This window comes from Penicillium canariense (assembly GCF_028826845.1).
Source record: "Penicillium canariense strain IBT 26290 chromosome Unknown utg000004l_segment0_segment0, whole genome shotgun sequence".
Classification (NCBI taxonomy): domain Eukaryota; kingdom Fungi; phylum Ascomycota; class Eurotiomycetes; order Eurotiales; family Aspergillaceae; genus Penicillium; species Penicillium canariense.
This window is the reverse complement of record NW_026622731.1, coordinates 1415338-1440284: the sequence shown is the minus strand read 5'-3', so window position 1 is coordinate 1440284 and position 24947 is coordinate 1415338. Positions and strand designations below refer to the sequence as shown.

The 24947-nt window shown below is 47.3% G+C and overlaps 7 protein-coding genes across 7 annotated transcripts; 2 read left to right on the top strand and 5 right to left on the bottom strand.

Annotated features, from left to right (window-relative positions):
* Positions 1-6546: 6546 nt before the first annotated feature.
* Positions 6547-7018, top strand: N7482_006861 (uncharacterized protein; the record flags this gene model as incomplete). The annotated part of the gene is given in 2 exon segments (XM_056688986.1): positions 6547-6772; positions 6783-7018. 2 exon segments carry the CDS (start codon positions 6547-6549, stop codon positions 7016-7018), a joined length of 462 nt encoding a protein of 153 aa, XP_056541415.1.
* Positions 7019-7171: 153 nt separating this feature from the next.
* Positions 7172-8168, bottom strand: N7482_006860 (uncharacterized protein; the record flags this gene model as incomplete). The annotated part of the gene is made up of 4 exons (XM_056688985.1): positions 7172-7212; positions 7269-7388; positions 7441-7587; positions 7640-8168. The coding sequence occupies 4 exons, from the start codon at positions 8166-8168 to the stop codon at positions 7172-7174; spliced, it is 837 nt and encodes a 278-aa protein (XP_056541414.1).
* Positions 8169-8218: 50 nt separating this feature from the next.
* Positions 8219-8975, bottom strand: N7482_006859 (uncharacterized protein; the record flags this gene model as incomplete). Its single annotated transcript, XM_056688984.1, has 2 exons — positions 8219-8491; positions 8961-8975. 2 exons carry the CDS (start codon positions 8973-8975, stop codon positions 8219-8221), a joined length of 288 nt encoding a protein of 95 aa, XP_056541413.1.
* A 6345-nt stretch (positions 8976-15320) lies between these two features.
* On the bottom strand, positions 15321-15923 carry N7482_006858 (uncharacterized protein; the record flags this gene model as incomplete). The annotated part of the gene is made up of 3 exons (XM_056688983.1): positions 15321-15442; positions 15491-15596; positions 15657-15923. The coding sequence occupies 3 exons, from the start codon at positions 15921-15923 to the stop codon at positions 15321-15323; spliced, it is 495 nt and encodes a 164-aa protein (XP_056541412.1).
* A 2507-nt stretch (positions 15924-18430) lies between these two features.
* Positions 18431-20521, top strand: N7482_006857 (general substrate transporter; the record flags this gene model as incomplete). Its single annotated transcript, XM_056688982.1, has 7 exons — positions 18431-18513; positions 18600-19057; positions 19126-19487; positions 19547-19696; positions 19769-19980; positions 20046-20138; positions 20206-20521. 7 exons carry the CDS (start codon positions 18431-18433, stop codon positions 20519-20521), a joined length of 1674 nt encoding a protein of 557 aa, XP_056541411.1.
* A 691-nt stretch (positions 20522-21212) lies between these two features.
* Positions 21213-22493, bottom strand: N7482_006856 (translation machinery-associated protein TMA46; the record flags this gene model as incomplete). The annotated part of the gene is made up of 4 exons (XM_056688981.1): positions 21213-21648; positions 21715-22262; positions 22343-22360; positions 22437-22493. 4 exons carry the CDS (start codon positions 22491-22493, stop codon positions 21213-21215), a joined length of 1059 nt encoding a protein of 352 aa, XP_056541410.1.
* Positions 22494-23462: 969 nt separating this feature from the next.
* wos2 (Hsp90 cochaperone SBA1) lies at positions 23463-24398 on the bottom strand (the record flags this gene model as incomplete). Its single annotated transcript, XM_056688980.1, has 4 exons — positions 23463-23528; positions 23598-23801; positions 23866-24191; positions 24374-24398. The coding sequence occupies 4 exons, from the start codon at positions 24396-24398 to the stop codon at positions 23463-23465; spliced, it is 621 nt and encodes a 206-aa protein (XP_056541409.1).
* Between the last annotated feature and the right edge of the window lie 549 nt (positions 24399-24947).

Genomic DNA, 24947 nt, shown 5'->3' with positions numbered 1-24947 from the left:
CCGCCTTATCTCACTTATCCAGTTTCTTATGACTAACACAATCTGGTGCCTAGTTCTAATATTGGAGACCCCTAAGGTATGCTTTCCGGGCTAGGTGCTATATCGTCATGAACGAAAAAACCTCAGGACCGCGTATATTAAGGCCTATCGGCTCACTACGGTTCCCCTGCTAGACAAAAGAACCTCCAGCAGGTATCTCTATCTCCATCCTGACAGAACCTTTCACGAAGAGGATATCATTTGGTTGTAGCTTCCGTAGCACCGGCTGGATCCCTTGTTCTGCTAGCTCCGCTCTGGATAAATTGTGGGAAGACGGGTAGAGCTTGAACGACACTATTGTATCGACATCGTTTGAGAGGTCGCGAAAAACAGAAACGCCATCACGAGACGGGTGCGTAAGTCCGGTGCCCAAGGAATAGCTTTCTCTCGAGAAAACGACCACCGGTCCCTGACGAAGAGGTCTTAGAGGAAACAGAATGCCGACATCGCCGATGGCCTCCTTGATTTTCTCCGAAAACTTGTCTCGGTCAGCCTGATTAAATATCCCGGATTGGCAGACTTACTGTGTATTCAGCCCCGCATTTTAAAAACCGTTCATAGGCTCCTGGATCACCCCTCCTATAGAGAAGCGAGCCTTGTTCTTTTCGGGGGTTCGAATACAGAGACCGCTTCACTTCAACGATCACATCGACAAGGGAAGAAGAAGAAGCCGAAAATACGACAAAACCGGTAACCTCCATATCGCTTAACTACTAGCGATTCTCGCATAGCGGTAGCCCGACGTACGCCGGTGTCATCTTTATGTTCCTGTACAACGGCCAAGCGGACTAACTTAATTAAGAATAGTCTCGCAAGTGAAGCTCAGAGGGAGGGATCTGATTTAGGAATGAGGAGGGAGGTAAACTGCTTCTTATATTCCATTATGGTTGAACCAGTCAATTTAATTCGCAGATGATATAGAGTTAGAGCTAGCTTGGCTTTCCAATACTATACCTCATTATGGGCTGCGACTCTTCACCGCTGCTAGTTTTCTGTCCTAGTTCCTCCTAGGGATCACCTGGTCTTCGAACGGCATTTTTCTTACAACATAGCTGCTTGAACAAAATTGCCTCCGTAGAACTAGGGGAAAGGCAGGGCTTATAAGGCTAATTATGATTAAATGCATACATTCCGTTATATTTGCCACTTTGCTCCAATCCTAACTTATTACTAGTATCCGAGACGGCAGATCCGTCCATAGGCTCATAGGGGAATGGTTTAAGCCCCTATTTTTCCTTCAAATCATTTCATCGTGATCTTCCTCATAATAACTAGATAATTGAGATTCGGATATGCCGGCCTCGGTACTGTAAGGTACGCTTCTTTACATGTTCAGGGGAACCGTTAAATCCACCAAGTCGCCCATAGGCGACGTAGGGTAGGGTCCTGTATCCCGAGGTCGTCGCATGAGAATAACGTCTAGAGCTACTATCTCTCTATCGCACTCTGCGGCATTCCGTGCTTTCAAAGCACGCGTATAACTTTTCGCGTAAACGTAGGACCACAATACCTTAGAATTATTGAGTTTCCGGTCATGAACCAACTGATTGATTTGTCTCCGCAGGGTTCTACCTAAGCGGTTATATTATTATGCAGCAGAGACCTTGATGGCTCGTTTATGCATCATCGTATAGAGCTTGGATTAACGGAGTAACATCGGTGTCCGCTCGGCCCTGGTCTATGTCTCCTATGCACTAGGGGTAGGATCTGCCTTGAAAAAGGTATATCCCTCAAGGATAACCTTGAAAGCTTCCGCAGGCTACCCGAGCGATAGGATACGAGTGTTCGGTGTAGTACAGTTTTTCTATAGATAATGTTGCGATGTTTGAGGATGCTACTCCTGCGCAGCGTCGCCAGTGTGATAACAGTAAAGGGGAAAGGTAGCTATATTCTCGAAGGGGACGCTATATAGATTCATTCAATATACAGGATACCGTTGATAAGGAGAACCGATTCCACGTTAACTTACGATAGTAATCGTTGGTTCTTATAGTAATGGCAAAGTTGGTAGGACACTATCTAGGGGGCTTTGCCCCGGTATAAGCCTATGTTCATCACTTAGCAGATTCATTCGCATCGGTATATATATCGTACTTGATTACTATTTTTGTCATCCTTCTAGATGCGTCTATTCCCAGAGATAGACCGCCTTGTATGCGGTAGAAGCAGCACCTTAACTAAATCGGGCCTATTTTTATTTTCATTACGGGTATCGATATAAAGTGATAGAGTGATACAGGTCTTTCGGGACTGAGACTAGCTATAGCCTGCGAGGAGGATCGCTAATATCGCCAGTAACATTTTCGCTATTCTATTAAACAGATATTTGAATTAATCTCAAAATGCGGTAGCCGATCTAGCAATTTGTTAGGTATCTGAAGTAATAGCATTGGATAGGCCGGTTAGCTATAGAGGGGAATTACCTAGACTGGTAGCGTGCTAGCTAGTTACGAAGTGACGAGTTCTTATCCGTCAGATGATCAATTATAGCTTTCAGACGCTTGATTTCGTCCTGTAAGTGCTTTTCCCGTTCTTCGGCCTGTTTCTTCCGTTGGCGGGAGCGTCGCGATGCGTCGCTATTTAATTTGCGTTTCTCGGCCTCGCTAGTCGAGGTAGTCTTAAGGTCTAGTTTATACGGGATTATACCAACTGCTTCACTTGATGGTAAAGTTAGAATCGGCGCCGCTAATCGGCGCATTAGGCCTGCTGCGCTTCGGTGTAGATCTAATAGTAGTAACTACTGTAAGGGCGAGGATCGCTAATTATGTGATGCTGGCCTCTAGTCTATTATCGGTATTCACTAATTGTACAAGAAATCTTAAATTAAGAGAGGGCTCGAGGTGTGTCCTTTTGTCTTTTATCACGGGGATGAACTAATTCTTATAGTTATTTATATGGCATTTCAGTATCGATATGTAGTGATAGATCGATATAAGTCTTTAGGGCTGAGACAAGCTATAGCCTGCGAGGAGGATCGCCAATATCGCCGGTAACATTTCAGCCATTCTCTTAAACAGTGATTTGGATGGATCTCAAAATGCGGCACCCAATCTAGTAATTTAGTACAACGCACCCGCCTTACGTGCAAATACTAGCTACGCCTCATCGCGTGGATTTGCGACCTGCACTTTCCTTAATGTAGAATACTCAATGGTGACTTACCAAGCATTGTGATATACCTTCGGACTGAAAAAGGAAATAGTCGGCATCACTACCTAGGTACCGTGTGATTGATTTAAGTACGTCAGGTTGGAAGTTACCCCGAATCCTATACGCCGCTCTGATCTTCGCCACAACGTTACGTTCGTCATAGCGGATTTTAAGCTTGAGGTAGTAAGGCTTTATCCGAAGTGGACATGCCCAGTAAAGTATCGACCTCAGACTGCAAAATGGCTTGCAGGATCATATAATGAAAATCCTAATGCCTCCCGCGCCCGATTCTTCAAAGGAGATAAGCGAGAACATTTCACGAATATCGCGCGAGTGCTATAACGCAGCTATGTATAGATCCTCCTCTTTAGGCAATAACCACTGCTATTCCTTGATCCGGTCACAAGCGCTATGCGCGGAAGATGGCAGGGATATGCCTAAAGTTATTTATGTTACTATGAATATACAATCGTACGACAGTGATTTCTCGTGGATAACATACCTGATCAACGAGCGACAAATCGTAAGAGCTAGTGTATAATTATATAGACTGCGTTGAACGAGTAGTTAGTTTAATGGGCTTGGGCTATAGTAAAAAGGAAAAGGGGGGGCGACCTCGCCTCTACACAGAAACTCCATATATCGCGTGAACAATAAGACAAGCCTAAATGATTAATAGCAAAAAAAGTAGCATTCCTAGTTTGTCTTGTGACTCTGTAGCTAGGTCAGGTTAGGATGTTATTATGTTCCTGGAGTATAATTCTGCGATTTGAGATTAGCGAGGATTGAAAAATCCCGGGATATCTTACTAGCTATTTAAATGCAGCATTAATCGAGAACGATATTTCCTATAGGGCTCAATTACGAAGTCGGGGAATTCAACCCAATAAATAGGGAAGTCTAGATAGCGCCGTCCCGGTTCATAATCTCAAACACTAATTGAAACCTTGGCAGGATTGAAATTATAGGTTAAAGAAGTAAACATAAAATTACTTTGTGATCCGCGGTTGGTGGCCGCTTACGTTGCCGACTGAAAATCTGGGCGTCTCAGGACCGAGTCAAGTTGATGATTTTCCTATGCTATATTGCTACTTAGGTCTTTTACGCATAATGAAATAGTGCGCGGGTTTATGCTATCGTTGCAATGTCTAACGTAAATAATTTCTTTCCCTAGTAGTATCGACCTATAATCCTCGTTATCTAGAAATTATTAATACAATAGCCGTTAAGTATTTTCGGTCGAATGTACTACCTTAGTCATTTGCAAGGTTCTTATACCTTGTAGCCTCAAGACCAGAGTAATTTTGTAGCTCGCCGCGGGGTTGCCTCTTGCCTGCTTGAATGGATCGTCGTAGGTAAGGATCGGTATTTCCTTTACGCTCCCGGATTATATGCTGTCGGATCGCTCCTCTTGGGTAATGTTTGTCTTCTTCTGCAATCATTAATCGACGAATTGCAGATGGGGATACGTCGAACTCCTGTCCTTTTTCTTTAAATCGTAGTAATGACATAGTGAGGAGTGACTACAAATTTGATAATTTTGATGGCGACTTAAGAGGTTTGCGTTCGAAAAGAGTTGTGATAACTTTAGGTTTAGGGCTTGTGTCGGTGCTTTCCTCATCCTTAGTTTCCCACTTAATTGCGGCATCCCCGATGTTCCGTTGCTCGGGTTGAGCTGCTAGTGTATAATTATCTATGACGCTTAAGATTGTTTCCGTTTTATCGATTGCATAACAGGAATAACAGGGGAAATATAATTATCACTTTATAGCTTATTCGCTGGATCTGAATATTGTGCCTAGGGCAACACCTAAGCTTCAAGAACAGAAACGCCCATTAGCGTGGTAAATAGAGTACGGATCAGGATAACAAGTAACTTATTCACTAGGATCATCGCCGACTACCGGATCACGCTCCAAGGATGGAAGTCATCAGAATAGTAACGGAGCTCTCAGAAACAGTGATTCTGCATCATTTTGTTTTTAAAGGGGACTATTCGTCTAAAGAAAAAGCATCATACTCTGGACTTGATTATCCGTGTAGAGAAATCAGCTCACATCTATTTTCAATTTCATAAAACGGTACATCTCAGAGGGAAATCCTCCGGGGGAGAGCCAGGGTGACAATCTTGATTAATATTAATAAAGATATGAAATCTTAAGTCTGCCCTAGGCGTATTACCCTTAGGGGTTAGAAGTGCTGGGAAATGTATAACACGGTCTGCTTCCTCTCCAGAATGTTTAGTGGAAGTCAGGTATGCCTTCGCGCATACGATGATCTCTAGATATCTAGGAGACTTCCTAGTGCCGTTTTGTTCCACGAGAAGTAGTATATGAAAATATTCTCCGCATTTCTCGACAGCGGATCGTTACGATTATCTTATAGATCGCGGTAAAGGGCAAGCCAGCAGGCTTCATGTTGGAAAATATGAAAACGGCTCTGTCTAGGGGTGTAGTGAACTTTTTTCAATTTTCCACGATAGGTAGGGTCGTCTGTTTTCGCGAACTCAAGTGGATCATCATCGAGGTCCCAGAGAAATCCCAAGGTGTCCTTGATTCCGACAATAACAGCGCTTAACTAGCTGTAAAACCGGGTATTCGACATCCACTTCTTTATTGACGGGTACAATGTGTCCCGATATCTGATTTCTGCGGAGGAGATAAAGAAGGAAACGGCAGGCTCCAGAGCTCGTAGGAACCATAGCAATGAAAACGTTACAATCGCCGGCAGGGCGATTAGTGGAAAGAAGTAGGTTAAGTAAGCCAGCGGGTTAATACCAGCGGAGACCCAGATCAGTCGAAAAGCTGAGAAATCCGGGAAAAAATGTTTCAATGATAGATGGAAGTTCATCGGACAAGTTCTCCTAGGGGGGTTAAGTCATTTCGGTAGAAAGGAGAGAGAGAAAGTTTCGCAGCGATGAGAGTTGAGCAATGAAGGATCAACGGGCGCGGCTATCCCTTTTATAGATCTACTTACTATAGTAGGAGAAGAGTTAACGGTCTAGAGAAGGTATTAAGAGTGAGAACGCGCCGAGATGTATTAATTGAACACTCATTTCCCACTCCTAATCAGCCTCTTTTTTCCTATTTTGTTCTAGTCTCTTCGGTTTCCCGAATATATTAGCTAAGCACAAGTAAGTCCAAGCTCTCGTAGATTTAGACGATCCTAGAGTCGCGGTTGAAGCTCTCTACCAAGATGAGGTCACGTGCCCAAGACTCCCCCACCAAAACCCTGTAACTAATCTGTATGTGTACCCAACTTTCAAGATCGGGCAACCTTACCACTAGCAACCTTTTATCACTGCCCCTCCAGCCACAACCTTTCCCATGACACGATCTTCTGCGCAACTACTCCAAAATGCGACCTAGAACGATATCACTCCGCTCAAAATCGATCGTTAACTCGATAAGGGATCGAATCAGACAAGGGGACACAAAGCATAAGGTAGAGACCCCAAGCGGATGGAGATACGGAGGGGAAGACTTCACGAAATTGGTAGATTCGCTGCAGGTTGAGATTGACAAGGACCTTCAAAATGATGGCATTCATGTGAATATTCCTTCCTACCATTTCCCTGTCGGCAGTGTACTGAGTTTATAAGGTTTTGGCATGTACGGTGCGACGCTTTAATAAGGGCGAGCCGATCCTTAACCCGCTTTATCCGACGAAACGCCTAATCATTATCCCTGTCAACGGGGCCGCGTCTCTTTCCCCCGGCGGTTCGCTTTCGATCGATACCTATTGTTTTATTGAAGGAATACCGACGCTCTCTGGAGAGGGTATTGACGTGGTGATTGTTGCCTATGAATTAAAATCCCTTAACGCATAGCAACACATACAATTTAAATGTACTAAGAATGTACAATTTCTTAGCAGAGAAATAGAGGCCCGGAATTACTGAAATGAGGAATAAGCTCCGTATTGATATCAAAGATAACCGGGACGGTGAATATCCAGCTTATGTAGGCCTGTCGCCGAGCTATTAGTGAATAAAATTGAAGTCAACCGTGAAGGGGTCGTAGCCTAGTCAGACAGTAAGCTAATACCCTCGTAAAGAAGAGCTACCTAATATGGCCTACTATTAAGTCCCGCCTCATTGTCTCGCGCAGCTAAGGAGAGAACGTTTCCGGATATTTCAGGATTTTGATCGTCGAGCTCTTGAAGAAGGTAATTGAAGTCGACCTCGAAAGGGTCGTAGCCTGGGATCGCTGTCAGTGTTGACTAGAGAAGTATCTATCAAAACTATCATACCGTCGCCTACGCTACCATTAACGTTGATGGACTCAGTAGGCAAGGTTGAGAGTACGTTTGTCCGGGCATGCTTAGATTGACCTTGTTCAGGCAACCCCTCGAGCTCGAGCAAGCGTTTGCGATTACGTTGTCGGCGTCTATACTCCTCTGGATGTATATGAGTACTATAACTTTTTGTCGTAGCGTTTGACTTACTTACCGCAAGACTTATTGTATTCTGATCGGCATTTTGACAGCCATTCTGTCTTTTCCTCGGCCAGAGTCGACCATTCTTCGCAATCATGAATCACCTCCGCTAGTGATTGAAGATGTGAGTAGTTTAGATCCCGGAATGCCGTGAACAAATGGATTAATAACACAAGGATTCCATGATTCCCATAAATATGCTTAAATGCATGATACTTTAACCCATGTTGGATCGATTTCCGAGTCGTTTCACCTTGGGAGACGATAGACAGGTATTCAGTAATGTGACCTTTCGCTTTGCTTTCTGCGTCTTTTGCATCTAAATTTAGGAGCGACGTGCGAGAACAGCTATAGGTGGACTGTGCCCATATCATATAGCTTTCGGCCCACGCGTATCGCCCAAGCCATCCCCGGAATCGTTGAGAAGGAGTAGATTGACGGGTGTCTAACGCGATGTCAACGTTGCGGGGATCATCGTCTATCCAACTATTGTTCTTAGAGATCGCATCAACTTCGGTTTTCTTCACGAAGGAGCGAATCATTTTGGATTTACGGTAGAGCTTTTCCATGAAGGAGACAACTTCAGGTTATATCAAAGCTTCATCGCACTTAGAATTCGAGCCCTGAAGATGAGTTTGAGGTTGAAGTTCCGGTGAAGGACCAGGTTGAGGATTTGGTTGAGGATCTGGTTGAGGATCTGGTTGAGGATCTGGTTGATGGTCTGGTTGATGGTCTGGTTGACGGTCTGGTTGACGGTCTGGTTGACGGTCTGGTTGACGGTCTGGTTGACGGTCTGGTTGACGGTCTGGTTGACGGTCTGGTTGACGGTCTGGTTGATGGTCTGGTTGATGGTCTGGTTGATGGTCTGATACAGGAAAACAGAGTCTTGTTGTAACTGAAGCTTATAGAGTTCGGCCTAAGCTGGCGAATGCAACCTGCAGTTCTTGTCGTTGATGCGGTTGTAAAATATCCACATCTATGTTTTGTAGATTCGTGGATAGGTATGTGGCCGCATGTAGAACTTGATCGAGAAGATTCATTCTGGTCGAAAGCCATGAGGTTGAGAAACTAGAGTGCGATGTACGGAAATATTAGGACCTCAGGCCAGCAGGTCTTGGCTTTAGCCCTGGGGCCAAAGCCAAGACATCGGTGTTCCTGTTGGACTCCAGTGACACGTCATCTTAGCTTGCTTTTTCTAGTCACAATGCCAGACAGGCGTTGTCACTAGGCGTTCACTAGGTCTCGTCCTTAAGCCCCTACCCTGCAGATATTACGGGGCAACCAATTACGAGGAACCTCCACAGTCTCAAGCCTTGGCCTCGGACCTTTCATACCCGCCAGTAATCCATTAGCAGGAAATACTGCGCGCCGAGAGCCGGGGGGAATGCCTTATATCGCGCAGCAAAGGGTACTTCCTATCCAATCGTTTGCCGCCAGGGAAAAATTCGGTTTTCTGATGGTTAGGTGAAGATTACATGATAGAGGTATTTAATTTTAAATAGAGGAGTGAATAAAAACGGGTAGCAAACCCAGCTTCCCACTAATGCACGGGGCTTCATAGCTTCTGTTGTAATACTCTAGACCAGTTCTTTGCCCGGTGCCATTTGCTCGGCGGTAAATGATTAGAAAGTATAAGATTCAGTCGATATCTGTGCGCACATTAAACCAGGGGTCAACGATTTAACTTTTAGGTGTCCCTTCCCAGCCATTTATCCAGCACTAATAACAAGTCAGCTACATCGAGGCCTTTTTATTATCTTAGCATTCAAGACCAGGACTCGTACGTAAAGCTGTTTTTTCCGTCCGAATTAGGAAGCAAAAGGCCGATACGCCGTGCACGTAGAAAATGAATCCTTAACTCACTAGTTTCAAAACTCGGGGCGTAGGTCCAAGTGTTCATCATCCGAAAGAAAGAAAACATAATTTGTTGACAATGCTGCAGAACAGGTCGATTTATCGTAATGTCAATACGCCGTTCAGATCGAGCCGGTGCCCCGCGAGAACCAGGCTTCCTTGCTTTACTCGTAATTTCCGTTCGCATCCGGCCATAACCCTTTTCTATGATCCGTGAAATCAATACACTAGATATAATGTTTATACAATAAATAAATGATATAAGTATCGATCTCCCGTCACCTAACTGCCTCATTGTTTCCAGTGTCTAAGCCGCCGTACGTCGCCCGACAAGAAAAGTATCTTTTTCAACTTTTCTCTTATCAGCTCCAGCACTTTACAATAATATCAAAGGCAAATATAGATCTTGAAAAATTCCACACTACCATAACACTAACATGAATTAGATATGTAACTGGAGAATCACAGTTTGCAGCAAGCCCGCCTACGGAGCAATAATACAATCAATTCGAACCCATAATTACGGCGGAAACCATCCGGCAAGTCAAGCAACAAATACAGAATGGGTTAAGACCACTTATACAACCTGCAGCCTGCCCACTCTACCATAATGCGCGTTCAGGTAAAGATCTCGAAGGGAAAATGAGATATGTCGTTTAACAGGTAGATTAACTTTGTGTCATACTGCGTAGGTTGAAATATACTAGGCTTCCCTTTGTGTAATCTTCAATAAAAGGGGGAACAGCGCCATAGCCATTTGAATCATGCAAGCGGGCGATATCGCCGTTGACTCTCTCGCGCTCTGCCTGACGAGGCTCATAAGCAATTTGTTTAGTGCTGAAATGAACTATTACAACCCGGAGATTGTTCTGTTCAGGTAGATGTCTACGTTCGGCATTATAATCCTTGTTCGAGATATCGAACACGAAAAGTAGGCGAACTGCCCATTTTTATATCGCTAAGAGCAATGTATCTGGCTGGGTGTCTCTTGGTCTATCAAAGAGTCCATATTATTCGAGGACTTACATAGCAGGCGAAATGAGGTCCTCTGGAGAGTGGCAGGCCTGATCCTATAATGAACTCCGGTTTGACACAATGACGAGCACACGTAGAGCAGATTCTCGGGACATAATAAGCTACTAATATTAGCTGTTTCTCTGGCAGATAGGCAAGTATTCCATCACTTACAGGTTCCGAAATGATATTTGCGATAAACAGGGACTCGCCTCGGAGACAGTTCCTCGAATGAAATGGAGTCAATAAGTTATAGTTATAGCAAGGGCGGGCGGTTGAGGGCTGTTTATTGAGATCACACCGCCTCTGCTAGGGGGGTGTATTAAGGCGTGAGCCGTAGCACTGACTACCCCGCCTCCGGGGTGATCCAATTCCAATTCCAACAATAAAAATCCCACCATCTACCTACCGCCCCTAGCCACTACCTACCCCACCCTGAATAATAACTATACTAATAGTATTCATGGAATCTTATAGCGATTTATCTGTATTAGTGGTCAGTCTTTTACTATGCTATCGGTGTATGCAGAGAGGAAAATAGATATTTGCCAACTAAATAGGCCTCAGCGAGCTATTCCCTTCTTCCCTTCTTTATCTACCTCAAATTGCCTAATGGACTAAGACAGAAGATGAGAATCTTTCCCCATGGGTTAAACGGAGCCTGGTAGCTTACTCTTGCTCCTCCGCTCATCTGCTCTGGTTCTACTACTTGGATGAAGCTCTGTGCACACCTACTAATAACCGATTGAACGCTTTGGCAGGAGACACAGCTGGAGCTGCGCCCTGAGAAAGCGGGGTAATACCCTTATTATGCAAGGCGACGACTCAAGTCTCGCACTAATACATGAACTTTTATATTGTTATCTCGGGCAGCTACGTTGGTTGGCGAAGCACTCTCAGTAGTAGCTCAGCTTGGTTCGACCTAGCTAGCCATGTCAGCCTTTATCCCGATGCAACTGAGATCATATATTGCAATTATAATAAAGAAGGTAGGGTAGCTGTACTAGATTTCCGAAGCAAGCTCCCAGCCAGTTGTTTGCCGCCGAACATAGAACGGGCGATAAAAAAAAAGTGAGCAATAAACGACAGGACTATAAGAATATGATCCTGACCAGGCCTTAAGCCCCAGCTTAGGCACTGTTTGAACATTTGGTATTTCTCTTTCTATCTGAATCAACACCAACATTTACGCCACGTCAGGCCACCTCATCACGTCGTAAGTCTTTCCTACTAGCCAGGCCAGTCTCGTAGCTAATTTTTTAAGAAACCTTATATGTCAAATCTAGGTTACTACAACTATATTCGCTTGCGGAGACCGGGAAGTGAGACGAGAACCGCATCTATACCCTAAGAATCACGCCGAGCCCTAGCCGGAAGTTCCTATAGGAAGTTCTCATAACCGGCGGGATAAATGCTCGAAATGCCGGGGAGCTTCGAACGGCCACTGACACCATCACCTGTAAGTGTCTCCTAGTAATCGTACCCGTAATTGGCGGTTAACATAAGTTATAAGCAGAGCTTCGGTCTCTCGCCTAGGCCAAGCCGGTTGTATCACCGATGATACCATCCGTAGAAAGCAAGTTAGGAAAATACATCTATAGGAACCATCTTGAACTCCTTTTTTCATCACACTCTTTCAATTACGAGGGTAAGCTGTAATAGGAAAACCGTAGATCTGCATCTGGATCCATCTCATATCGTTCAGCCAGTACTTTCAACTGCTCCTCTGAAAGAATCCCTTCGAGGACGCATCCTTGATAGACAAGTCAGCGGACAAAAACAACTTGTTCTCGAACCTAGAAAGTCAGCCTTACCAAATTTGTATCTTCGGCAATTTTTCCAATCCATGACCTAAGTCTTCAAACCTTAGAGGTCAGTAAATACCTCGGTGCTTTCGGCGTAGTGATTTGTCTAGGAGTCAATATAAGCTAGATGATGTACCATATCTAACGAGCAGCTGTAATTTCCCAGCCAGGCTGTCTGTATGACTTTATCAATGCTTTGGTTTCCCGAATTCAATTTAGGCAAAACTAGTCTCCCATTCTCAAGTGATAGGTCAGGCGTGAATCCATGCTCTATATGAAATATAAGCGAAGCTAGTGCAAACATGTCGGATGCCTCAGATAAAATCGGCGAGGGGCCATTAACCGGAAGTGGGAGATCTAGAAAGACCGGGTTAGGATGACCGTAAGGACTGGCAGCGCTGAAATCACAAAGAATCGCCGAAAACCGATCGTCATAAAGCACATTATCAACCCTTACATCCGCATGCATAATACCGAGGCTATGGAGATGGCGCAGAGCATCGGCAATATCGCGGTATAACCTAATCCGGCGAGCCTGTGTTGATTTCACATCTATAGGTAGTTATCGATATTTGCGGAGATATAATCCTTCCGGCTGATCGGTATTAATGACCTGTATAATATAGGGATGTAGTCTGCTTTGCAGCTGCTGCAAGATCGTTCGTTCATCTTTCAATAAATTGAAGTGAAATAGAGTGTCCGACGCGTAATGCCAAAGGTCGCTTCGAGTGGCATCACTGCTAGGCGGTGCGAAAATTCGACAGGTCTTGAGAATAATTTGGTCGCTAATATTATAGACTTGGCCAGAAGCCCCGACGCCTATGATGTCTAGGTTATATTAAGGTTGCAAACGCACAGTGTAGGTTTCACATGTTGAAGAAAGGCCCTCTTCGATGTCGAAAGGGATATTAGACTCGAGATCGTTAGGACTTTCGTTTGCAAATGTGAGCTTCTGTATGAAAGGGGAGATTATACGGGAGAAAAAGCCGATGGGCTGGAATATAAAGCGTATGAGCAACTGTTATAGGTACGAAAATCGATTAACTATGTATAAAAACATGTCGAAGGTGCCCGTGGTTAGGGAAAGGAAAGCACGACGTTTAAAGGGGGGCGCAAATAAAATTCACGTCACATGATACATATATATCACATAACTGCCCAGCCAAACAGCAAGATGCAGTGTGGAGTATTTAGACTGACGATAATATCTATAGCATACGAAAATACTTAGACGAGCAGCCTCCCTTGTACTGGAGTGGAAAGCTCTCACCCTCGGCTCACCTTCTTATCTAGCGTTTCTATCTACTAATTAGCCTGTTCGGGTATACGTCGTCCACGAGAGAACCCTTATTTTCCTAGCTACGTGCATCTTATCGTCTCCGCCAATCGATCATGCTCGTATCAGCCTTGGCCCACGTAAGTTTTTGATGGCTACCTGTAATTAGTTAGTAGAGAGTTGCATTGCACGGGGAAGGGCCCTCCTATCCAGTTATTTGCCGCCAGGAGAAAATTCGGGTTTCTGATAAATGAAATCAAGTAGCCATTGTTATCTCTAAGACTATTTCTAGCCCGACGCTATTTTCCTCGGCGGTAAATGATTGGACAGAAGCGTACCCCAGTCTCAATCGCAATTACGGCGTTTGACACCCCATTGTTAGCCGACCGCGAATATATGATTTTGTAGGATGGACACCGCCGTACGCCACTACCGGTGGTCTGGTTTATGGAATGTTACTTCTGAGGATCATACTCTCTTTCCGAGGATCTACCTACCCCGCTGCGTTCGACATTTTACTAGGCCCGAGGACATGTTTCAGCGCCTTGCTGATTGTTAGCTAATGCTGGATTTCGGGAAAAATTCTGGTGTTCGTATTTGCCATCGTTGGATTGAAATAAATGAATACATGAGGAAGAGCAACTATCTCTGTTAAGTTCGAGCTCTTCTGGCCAGTCGCTCCGATCGTCTGAGTTCAGATTGAATCCCATCCTGTGATAATTTGCGTTTCACTGATCCCGCATGGGAGCTACGCGGTAGGTTCTTCCTAACAGAAGTACTAGCTTGATCTACTGTTTCCAGAGAAATAGTGTCGGTAGTTATCGAAGGTTTACGTACGTCGTTATTAGGCGCAGGCGAATGAGGATTGTGATCGGCTGAAGATAGTCTAGAAGAGAAGGTGAGGAAGCATTTTGGGTCTACCCTATTCGGGTGGATACTCAGAGTAATACTTCCAAAGCAGTCTTCTCGTTCCTCATAATCGGAGGCTAAAGGGGGCCACCTTTTATAAAGTTTAATAGAAATTCGGCCGGTGAAGTCGTGTCGCCAATTAGCTCCCTTTTTCCATTCTGGCAGAACCGATTCAAATATCATAATCCCATCTGACCGTTTTCGAGATGCACGGACATTAGTACCGTGATCATCCTGGAGAACTTTAGGGGAGAAGGTGAGGAAGAATTTTGGGTCTTCTCTTTCCGAACGGACGACCACAGCACCTCGTCCGAAGAGGATATCGTCTTGCTTGCCAATCTCCAGGCTGCAAGGTATATCTGGCGAAAACAAGGCTTTTCGGATGATCACTCGGTTGACTAAAAATTCTGTTAGCTATATATCCCCCTTCTGGAACTCTGGGACATAGAATCGTATGGTCACACGGCCTTCCTCGCTTCGTCCTTATAGCTGTTTGGACCTATTCGAGTTGCTTGCCAGCGTGTTTTCTGTAAAACTAAAGTCTCAGCGACTGTATTGAATTGTATAGCACGGAATCACTCACGAGGAGACTGAATTCCATCAAAAAAGGCTTTAGCCTGTAGACAATCGGCATTCCGACAGTGCTCTATATGATCGTGGATCGCCGCTAGTTCATCGCCGATGGCAGTAGATACGGAAGAACCCCAAGTCGAGGCTGTTTTGCCTAAGCACTCGATTCGGTAGATATGATCCGCTGTTTCAGGCGATAATCTGCGTTTTGTAGATTCCATATCATAGGAGCCACATGCGAGGCCTTTCCTTAAGGAAGTATCGGATTAAATCGATGTTTCTTGTGGAACAACGTTACGGGTCATCGGAGAAGTATCAGGCACGCTGCGAGCCTCCTCGGGTTCCTCGGTCTTGGAAGCTTTGCCTTGCTCCGTGCTTTGCTCGCTTACTAGTAAGATTTAGCATAATAGTCATAAATAGTCATCAGCTAGCGTACCTCCGTGGACACTCGCCAGATTCTCCTTCCTTACAGCCTTAAAACGGGGGCTTTCTCGCGACGCATCAGATGAATTCACCGTGACTTTCAAGGCTTCGTGGTCCGACTGAGAACCGTCGGGTGTTGACTACTCGAATGGCTGAAGTCCTTCTGGATCCGCACAGACTAGCGATCCGATTAGCACACGGACGGAGGAATCGATGGCAGCATCAACCTTCACGGGGACAGCGAAGTTTGCACCGGTCAACGTACCCCAAAATTCCGGTGTAGCCATGATCTCAGTGTCGGCATCGGAAACAAGTTGGTCTGGCTCATCGCGGCACCAACCCTCGTCAACCTGGATCACGATGGGATTGGAAGCCGAGCCCAACGGAGCAAGATGATCTTCGATCACTATAGGATTGGCGTAAGTGCCTAACTCTGAGGCAACCATATAGTCGCACACGACCACTTCAGGCCATTCACGCGGCTAAGTCGGCATTGAAGCTTCGGTATATTAAATTAGAAGAATCAATCATACTTGTAGACGATCTCTTACTGGATATTTCGTGTTCATTCTCTGTAAAAAAGGCCATAATGTCTGGGACCAGTACAAGAGACTAAATCGAATAGGTAGTGAATGATGTAGAGAAATCTGAGCACTTGGATAAAATAGAAAGAGGAAGTCGGTTTCTTGACTGGTCTTTCATCAAGTCGGCGGGCGAAATACATGGTTTTATACCTCTCGTCGGACCGATCTACGCCTGGTCCAGCCTGTAAGGTGCGCAACAGGATCGGTTTCAAGCTCAGAGAGTAAATAGCTCCGGCGTGATGGCATCTAGACGAGAACTGTCTACGCCAATCGATTCTGTGACTGATGTACCGTGCAGGGCACTACCGTACGAGGGTCTCGCGAGTTTATCTAATTGATCTAATAGCTATATTGTATAGCGCTGTTACTATTTCTGGGGAACCCCATATCTACGCATCGCCTGCGCCTAGCTGTCACTACCAGGTCGATTGAGCACTGTGTGCCAGTCATTCCATGGTATAGGCCCGAAGACAAAACTCGCCGGACGCGCCGATATAGAGAAAATAGCTTCATTATCGTCTCCAGTCCGCATAACGCTCGTGCTGCAGAACCAAACCCTTGTTTCCCTATCCGTCGCGTTCCATCATCTCCGCTAATCGATCATGAAGTTGCCGGGGCTTCGACGACAAGGCACACTTGGTGACAGGGGCTTAGGTGGGCTCCGGAATGCGGACGATGGCAGGAGAAACTGTGTAGGTCGACGGAGATGGACGTTTGCACATGGTAGGACTAGGTCGCCTGGTGCACCTTCGGAGATCCTTCCTGGTTCCCGACACGGCCGCCGTGAAGCCTTACGATCATTGTGAAAGCACAAACTGTGATTATTATCGTCTCGTCAATTAATAACCACTGCCTGATGCATACAGCACCTAAGACGATCTGGTCGTTCATATAACTGACCAGTTCGATCTCGGTCTTCCTCGATTACGAATGATACGGACGCCATCAGCCAAGGCCGATAACACCCTCACTCACTACCCCAAGGTAGATTTGAAGCCCCGCTGCACACGGAGCATTATCCAGAAAGAGTGTGGGGTGAACGCGCCCCGATGCGGTGCAGGTGGACAGACCGATCGATTGACATATGAGGGTTAGGGGCCGGAACTGCAGGTCGGCGCGACGGACCAAGGGCAAATTTGCCTCATCTCGAGCGTAACCGTGGTAAATGAGCGGAAATAGACCAAGGGCCGGGGAAAACAACGTAGACTGCGCTGAAGGGCTCGGAAGGCTGCTGAGAGGAGGCCAGTTCGTGCTAGCGGTATAGGGGTTGCGGAGCTCGGTGATCCGGATCAATGGCAAAAATGCCTCACTCGCAAGGCGTACACGGAGAACGGAGAGTAAGGAAAGGCAGAAGGGCAAAAAACAGCTAGATGTTGAAGCGGCGATGAAGGGGACTTTATAGAAACACGCACGGCGATAGTAACGCGCAGGGAGGCGCTAAACCCGAAACGGCGCGCTAAACTCTTTTGCGTAATTCACCGTCACCGAAGACTACGGAGTAGTCTGTGTCGGGTAGTTGCTTACTGATGTTTTGGCCTGCGCTCGTTTCCTGTGATCTCAGCCAAGGCAAGCCACTATGAGCAAGCCAAGAAAAGGCGTTCTTCGCGTGGGCCCTTCGCGTGTCTGATCGAGGAACGCTTGCAGAGGTTTGCATTGTAACGTCTTGGCTGGCTCAATCGCCCGGGTCTCCGTGCGGGATGGCGCTTTGCCGGATATCCTCTATATAGGACATGGTGTTGAAACTTGACTATAGATACTTGTCAGCTCAGAATCTCCAATCCAAGGCTGCCATTGCCTTCTCGTTCGAGCGCGTTAAATCAGTGTTGGCTGTCTAAATCCCATGTTTTCTCCCAAGATTGTTCCCCAGGTCCGAGTGTCTCTCGGACAATGAATTCTGCCCCATGGGGCCCTTTCGGCTTATTACGGAATAAAAGAGGAAAACATTAGACCGGTACATTGGCACCTTCCTTCGAGGCAGACGCCAAGCAGTGCCATGCCGGCGCCAAGATATTCCACACCCACGCCAAGCGATGCTATATCACCACCAAGTCGTCCCGTACGCTTGCCAAGGGTTTCGTGCGTCGTTGAGAGCCATTTGACCAGTTACGTTGCGGCCGGCGAGCCGCCCCCAAATTCTACTTACCGTGGAACTCCCCGAGTCCCCCCATCCCCGCCACTGAGGTCTTCCCCGTACCTTGGCCAACCCCATACACGGCCCCCCATAGAAGCCGGACATCTCGGGTTACCTTTTCCGTTAATCCGGGGCGTAATGGGGAACAGTGTATGCTATATAACCCGTTGGATGTCATGGCACAATCTGCGTCGTCAATGCTTCAATCGATCTTTGCTCTTTGCGCTGCTTGGACGTGATGTTTGGTATTCCGAAGTTCTTTGGCTTTCGAGGCCGGGCCCTCAATTTGGCTATCAGTTCCCTCGGTAGCCTTGATTTCTTGTATGATGCTTTCTGTTGCTCTCACTTGGCGCTATAAGTGGTGCTTATAGTGCACTGGCCAACAACTGACTTCCTACGTTTACAAGGCTCTTCGGTTATGATCAAGGTATTACAGGTGGTCTGCTAGACCTACCGTCCTTTATCAAGTACTTCCCCGATATCGACAATATCGATGAGACTATCTCGGACGCCGTACGATCCCAGCGCAGTTTAAACCAGGGTATCGCGGTTGCATCGTATAATCTAGGGTGCTTTTGCGGTTCTCTCTTGTGTATTTTCATTGGTAATCCCCTCGGCCGACGAAAGACTATCTTTTGCGGCTGCTTGACTATGGCCACCGGAGCATTGTTGCAAGCCACCTCGTTTCAACTACCCCAGTTCATTATTGCTCGCATTATCACAGGTATTGGCAACGGCATGAACACAAGTACCGTGCCGACATGGCAGTCAGAGTCATCGAAGGCCCATGATCGTGGTAAAATGGTTATGATTGAGGGTTCGCTCATCACGGGCGGCATCTGCCTTAGTTATTGGATTAATTACGGTAGGTGGAAATCATTTCAAGGATCGTCCGGTTGAGGAACATACAAGTGCTGATGGATGACAAAACAGGGTTTTCCTTCATCGGCGAATCAGAGGTGGCCTGGCGTTTCCCGCTAGCATTTCAGATTCTCTTTGCCATTGTCATTTTCACCTCTATCATTCATTTGCCCGAGTCCCCCCGATGGCTTGTGATGCAAGGTCGAGAAGACGAGGCTTTAGAGATTCTCGAGGCCCTAAATGACAAACCTCGGGATGATCCTTATATCGTGAATGAACTCATAGCAATTCGGGAAACGGTCAAGGAAATGTCCAAGGGTTCTTATCGGAGTTTGTTTGACATGAGCGAATATCGAGAGTTCCACCGTGTGGTTCTTGCCTATGTGAACCAGATGTTCCAGCAGATCTCTGGAATTAACCTTATCACATACTACGTGAGATACCCCTGCTGGCAGATATCTTTCTTACTCCCTTGCTAATATAATCCGTTTAGGCGCCGTCGCTGTATCGTCAAATTGGTCTTGGGCAGGGGAATCTCCCAAAGCTATTAGCCGCTTGCAATGGCACTGAATACTTCATGGCTTCCTTTATCCCTATTTTCATCATTGAGAAAGTTGGACGTCGACCACTGATGCTTTTCGGAGTATGTCATACGCTCGCCCATACTACCTTATATCTCGACATCGATAGCTAACCAAGAGTTTGGATATATTAGGCTGCTGGCATGTCGATCTCCATGGCGATCCTTGCGGGCACCAACTATCGGTTGACTCACCTAGACGATAGCGGTGCTGGTATCGGCCAGGCGGTGTTCCTATTCGTCTTCAACACTTTCTTTGCCATTGGCTGGCTTGGAATGACATGGTTGTACCCAGCAGAAATAGTGCCGCTGCGAATTCGTGCACCGACCAATGCACTAGCCACGAGGTAAATTACATCTCACATTCTGCGAGAGTCTTAGAGTATGATCTAACTAACTATCCTCCCACTAGCGCCAACTGGATCTTTAATTTCATGGTTGTGATGATTACACCAGTTTCATTCGACAGCATTGGCTACAAAACCTATATCATCTTCGCTGTGATGTAAGACCCCAAGGCCGGGCAGCTTTGTCTCACTTGACCCAGGACTTGAACTGACAATAAATTCCAGTAACTTCTTTATGTTCCCCGCCGTATATTTCTTCTTCCCTGAAACGCGCTACCGTTCCTTGGAAGAGATGGATGCCATCTTCAAGAAGTCCACGAACGTCTTCAATGCTGTTACAATTTCCGTTAAAGAGCCCCACCGCTACGATAAGCATGGTCAGCTTAAGCCAGAGTACCTAGAGGAGGCCATTCGCCGTGAGAGTGTCCGTCGCGAAAGCATTATTGGTGGGAGTGGTGACATGCACGAGGCAGGTGAGAAGTTTGACAGCGACGAGAGTGCAAATGATAAACCTGAAGCGATTGGATACGAAGGCAAATAGGGTTGGGTTATATAGGTTGATTTGGTATTGGATAATGTTTTCAACCATGATTGAATATGGAAATATATCGAATTGTCGATAGTGGTTAATCCTCAGCTGGGAGTAGAACATCCACACGTTTCGGTAAATTGTCGGTTCCAAAAAAAAGATAGTGGTCCATATCGTTCTTTACGCGACGCGATTTGCGGTCCTAGGAGCAGATCACCGGCACCGTATATAGATTATTCCGAAAATTGGTAGGAATCATTTGCTACTGGAACTGCACAATACTGGGAATAAACGGACTTCTTTGCTACCAAAAGCAACCTGTCATAAAAAGATATCAATCGTTGATTCTTTTGTCTCATGAAAACAGAGGATCCCCCGGAACCCTGCCCCCGTTGCCAGCTGCCGATCTAACCTCCCCATCCCCAACCGGGATCTTTGACACACCCGCCCTAAAGAAAGAGGGTGAGATGAACCAGGCCATTGACCGGGCCTCTAGGGACATGACGAGGCCATACAGAGCGAGTGTCCGTGTGCACATCTTGAGATGCAGGACCGGACACCAGGCAATTGTAGTGATCACTCGTCATTGGGACCTGACCTTATTGGACCGAGGAATCATACTGGCGAAGTAAATTCCTGGAAAACCTGCAAGGAAAAAGATCCTAGAGACCCACGAAACTAGTCTCGAGATGAGCCAAAGGGCTCAGCCAGCGGCCTCCAGTGCAATTGCAGCATCGTCCGATGGCGGGACGTCCACTCCGGAAAGGTGGGCCAACCGCTCCTCCTCATTTTGCTCACGCAGCTTCTCAGTCTCGTTTCGCATGGCCACCAAGTTCCAGACATCATCATCATCTTCTTCTTCATCTTCACTGCTATCCTCCTCATCTTTCCACTCTCCGCTCTCAAACATCGACCGGCCAGTGGCCTCCTTGGCCTTCTGTGCCTCTGCCTCAGCGGCCTTCTTATCCAGGCGATCCTTCTTCCATTTGGCGAAGGTCTCGGGGTTGACTGGTGTCAGGTTGCCGCTCAGCTTGTGCCGCTCGGACTCCAGCCAGTCTTCTAGCGTCAGGGTGTTTAATGGCGACTTATCCATCAGGGCCTTCTCAGCTGCCTTCTGCTCCTTTGTCTTGAGGACGAATCTGTTCAAATATCAGCATACGAACATCGCGGTAATGTTGAAACTTCTGGAAAGAAAAACCACGCACCCTGGCGGCAAGCTGTGCTTATACATGCACTTATCGCCTCCGTTCGGACAGACCCAGAACCAACCATACTTCTGGTTCTCTACCGCCTCGATAAAGAACTTGCACACCTTGTCAGTCGTCGTCCGCGGGTTACCGTGCCTGCTCAACACGACACTGCGCAGCTTCTCCTCGTCCCAGTTGTCCATAGTATCCGCCTTCTTCTTATCCTCCGTCTCTTCACCATCGCGAGAGTCGGTGTAGAGATCCTTCTTGGCCGCCTTGCGCTCGATATTCAGGTCATGGCTGAACTTGCACTTCTTGCCCTTCTCACAGCCACCCTTCTTGTGGAACATGCACAGCACGGTCTTCGGGTCGACACCGAAGGGAACCTTCTGCGCCTGCACAGGCTTGAACAGCTCGGCAGCCTCCTTCTTTGCGAGCTCGGCGGCCTTCTTCTCGGCCTCGCGCTGCGCCTTCTCGGCTTCTTTGCGTTTGGCATCGGGATCTTTGTTAGACTTGGCCATGGCTTGCAGCTGCTGGATCTGCTTCTTGGCGGCACCACCTTTTTTCTGTTGGTCGAGGTCAGTCATGGCCGTTCGAGAGGCGGGGTTTCCGGTGCGCGATAAGGCGTTCTAAGGGATGGACGTACGTTTTTCATGCCAAAGGTCTGTCGGAAATTGGAGAATTAGCAAGCCCATCTATGCGGTAAAAAAAAGCCTTAAGTAATGAGAAATATTACAAACCTTGTCATCGACCGTGGCCTTCTTCTTCTTCACCTGTTCAGCCTTCTTGGGCGCCATGTTGGCGGTTCTGGTTAAGCACGCCGGACTGGCTCAAGGTGGGATAAAAATGTGATGCGCCCGATCGCGGGGATGGTCGGGTCGAAACAGGGGAAAGAAACGCTGATGCACGTGAAAAAAGAGAGAGGAATGACCCGGGTGGTAGACGTGGGGTATCACAGGGAGGTAAGAGTAGGTAGATGAGGTTGAAAAGCAGGGCTGGGGGAGTTGAAGGTTGAAGCCTCCACAAATTCGAGGGTGAGTGTGGCGGCACAATCTTTGACCAGCCAATGACCGCCCGCGGCGCGCCAAGTATAGGGTGCCGGCACGGCGTAGGTCTGAGTATGGGTTCCAGAACTGTCGATTGTAATATGTATGAAGCGCATATATTGAGAGTAGAGGCATGCTCAAGTGGCCAAGCATTAGCCCTAAATCTGTCGTATCTACTCTACCCATCGGTGTGGTACTGACTTTTGTGCTGTGCTCGGCTGGGGAGACGCTTTGCATCATCGCGCGGGCTCTGACGAGGCTCTCGCGCGCACCTCCAGTGCGACTGACCAGCATGGCCAGCACGGCCCTAACGGCCTTCGAGACAGGCTCAATGATCAGTGTGGAAGAAAATGGGTCCTTGGGAGATTGCACTGGTTGTATAGTTCGCTGAAGTGTACCAAGCTACAAGCCAGGCCCTACTTTTGTTCTGCCTCTCTGCCTTTCTGCCTTTACCGCCATAGAATATACGGTTATTACCACTGCATTCATTCATCGATTTGAGGGTTCCCTAATATCACGATCTACCCCCATATATCAGGCATATCAACGTGGTGCGAGTGGTCAAGCTGGGCTTTAACGCTTGGCTCTACAAACAATCGGGAAATCCCAAGCAAAATCCAATAAATCTCCGGCACACCGTTCCGCAGGCGCCTAAAGCACCCTTGTTTTCATTTCTGGTCATCATAGATTCCGTAGAAAGCTAACCACAGCTCAAGAAATTTAGGACACCTCCTGGATCTTAGACGAATTCTGGTCGTCGGCCTCCTCAAGCTCGGGGAGCTCATCCTGTGGGTCGGTGTCAGTGGCAGATCGAGCAAATCCAGAAGTGTGATACTATGCTGGGAAATAACTCACGTCATCGTCCTCACCCTCAGCGCCCACAGCGCCGCCCGCAGCACCGGCCAAAGCGCTCAGGTCGGGCATGCCGCCAGCGCCGCCCATGCCACCAAGCTTGGAGAAGTCAATGTTGCTCAGGCCACCCTCATCGCCGCCCATGCCGCCGAAGTTGTTGGCATAGTCATCATCGGCGACTTCATCCTGCTCATCCTCATCTACCCACTGTTATCAAGTCAGCAAACCGCGATTTCTTCCAGCCCGCACCAGCGCCAGTGCAAAAGCGTACCTTGTCGAAGTCGGTCTTCAGGAAGTGGACCTTCTTGGATTCCTTCAGGAGACGGGGCCAGTATTCGACCTTGAGTTCCTTCTTGCGCAGAACCAGCTCAATCTCACGGTCGGTGTGGTTGACCTTGCTGTTCTCCGGATCAATCTCGGCGTAGAGGTCCAGGGAGACAGAGTATGTGACACCCTTGCGAGAGGCGCCAGTGAAGGAAACATTGGTTGCGGTCAGGTTCAGCTTGGCGTCCTCCTTGGGGACTTCGGGAGTCTTCAGATTCACGTAGAGGTAGTTCTTCTCCGGCTCGGAGTCGGAGGAGCGCTGGGCCCATGTCACTGAAATTTCGAAACAGGTCTCAAGTTAGCTAGACACATCCCAAATCATAGATAGAAAAATTGAGCGAGCCCTCTTTCAGTCCGGGCTAAAGAAACCGGGAACCTCGTGGCAGTTCGCAGCAGAATGTGCATGGGCGGGTGTTTGGGGCGGAGCGGGGAAGTCGAGCTTTGTCAAAACGTACCTTCGGGGTGCACGGTGGTAGACATGCTGGTCGAGGTGGAGGCAACAAAGAGGTTATATGGGATGACTGGGAGATAGAACCGAGATAGAGTCCTTCGAAAGAGATGGGGAAATTAGTGTGGTAGGTAGGAGGGGAGCAGCTCGCTCTGGAAGCACCTGTACCGCATTCACCTGCTAGAATGTACTGGAACCCCGTGGTTTGCCTAGTTTGTCTGCGTGATGCCTGAGGCTTAAAGGAGGGACCACAGAGCGGACGTGGAAAGTGGACGTCAGACATGACTAAGCGAACAGCCCCTCCTAGTTGCCGCAGGCATTGCGATGCTGAGCGACTGATAAGACGCAAGCGAGCAGCCAGTGACTCTAGTGAACGGCTTGGTTCCGTTCCTGGTTTCGATAACTTTGCCTGGATTCGCTTCACAGTGCCTCACCTCAGTCACCCAAAGGATGCGCCTAGGCATTTCCCTCGCCATTCCACGCAGGTCTTCGTCCTAAGTCTACAATTTGCCGTTGATCACGACCAACCACTTTGAACAACCTTGATACCCATTTACGCCGCTCGACCTTGCGGACTCAGC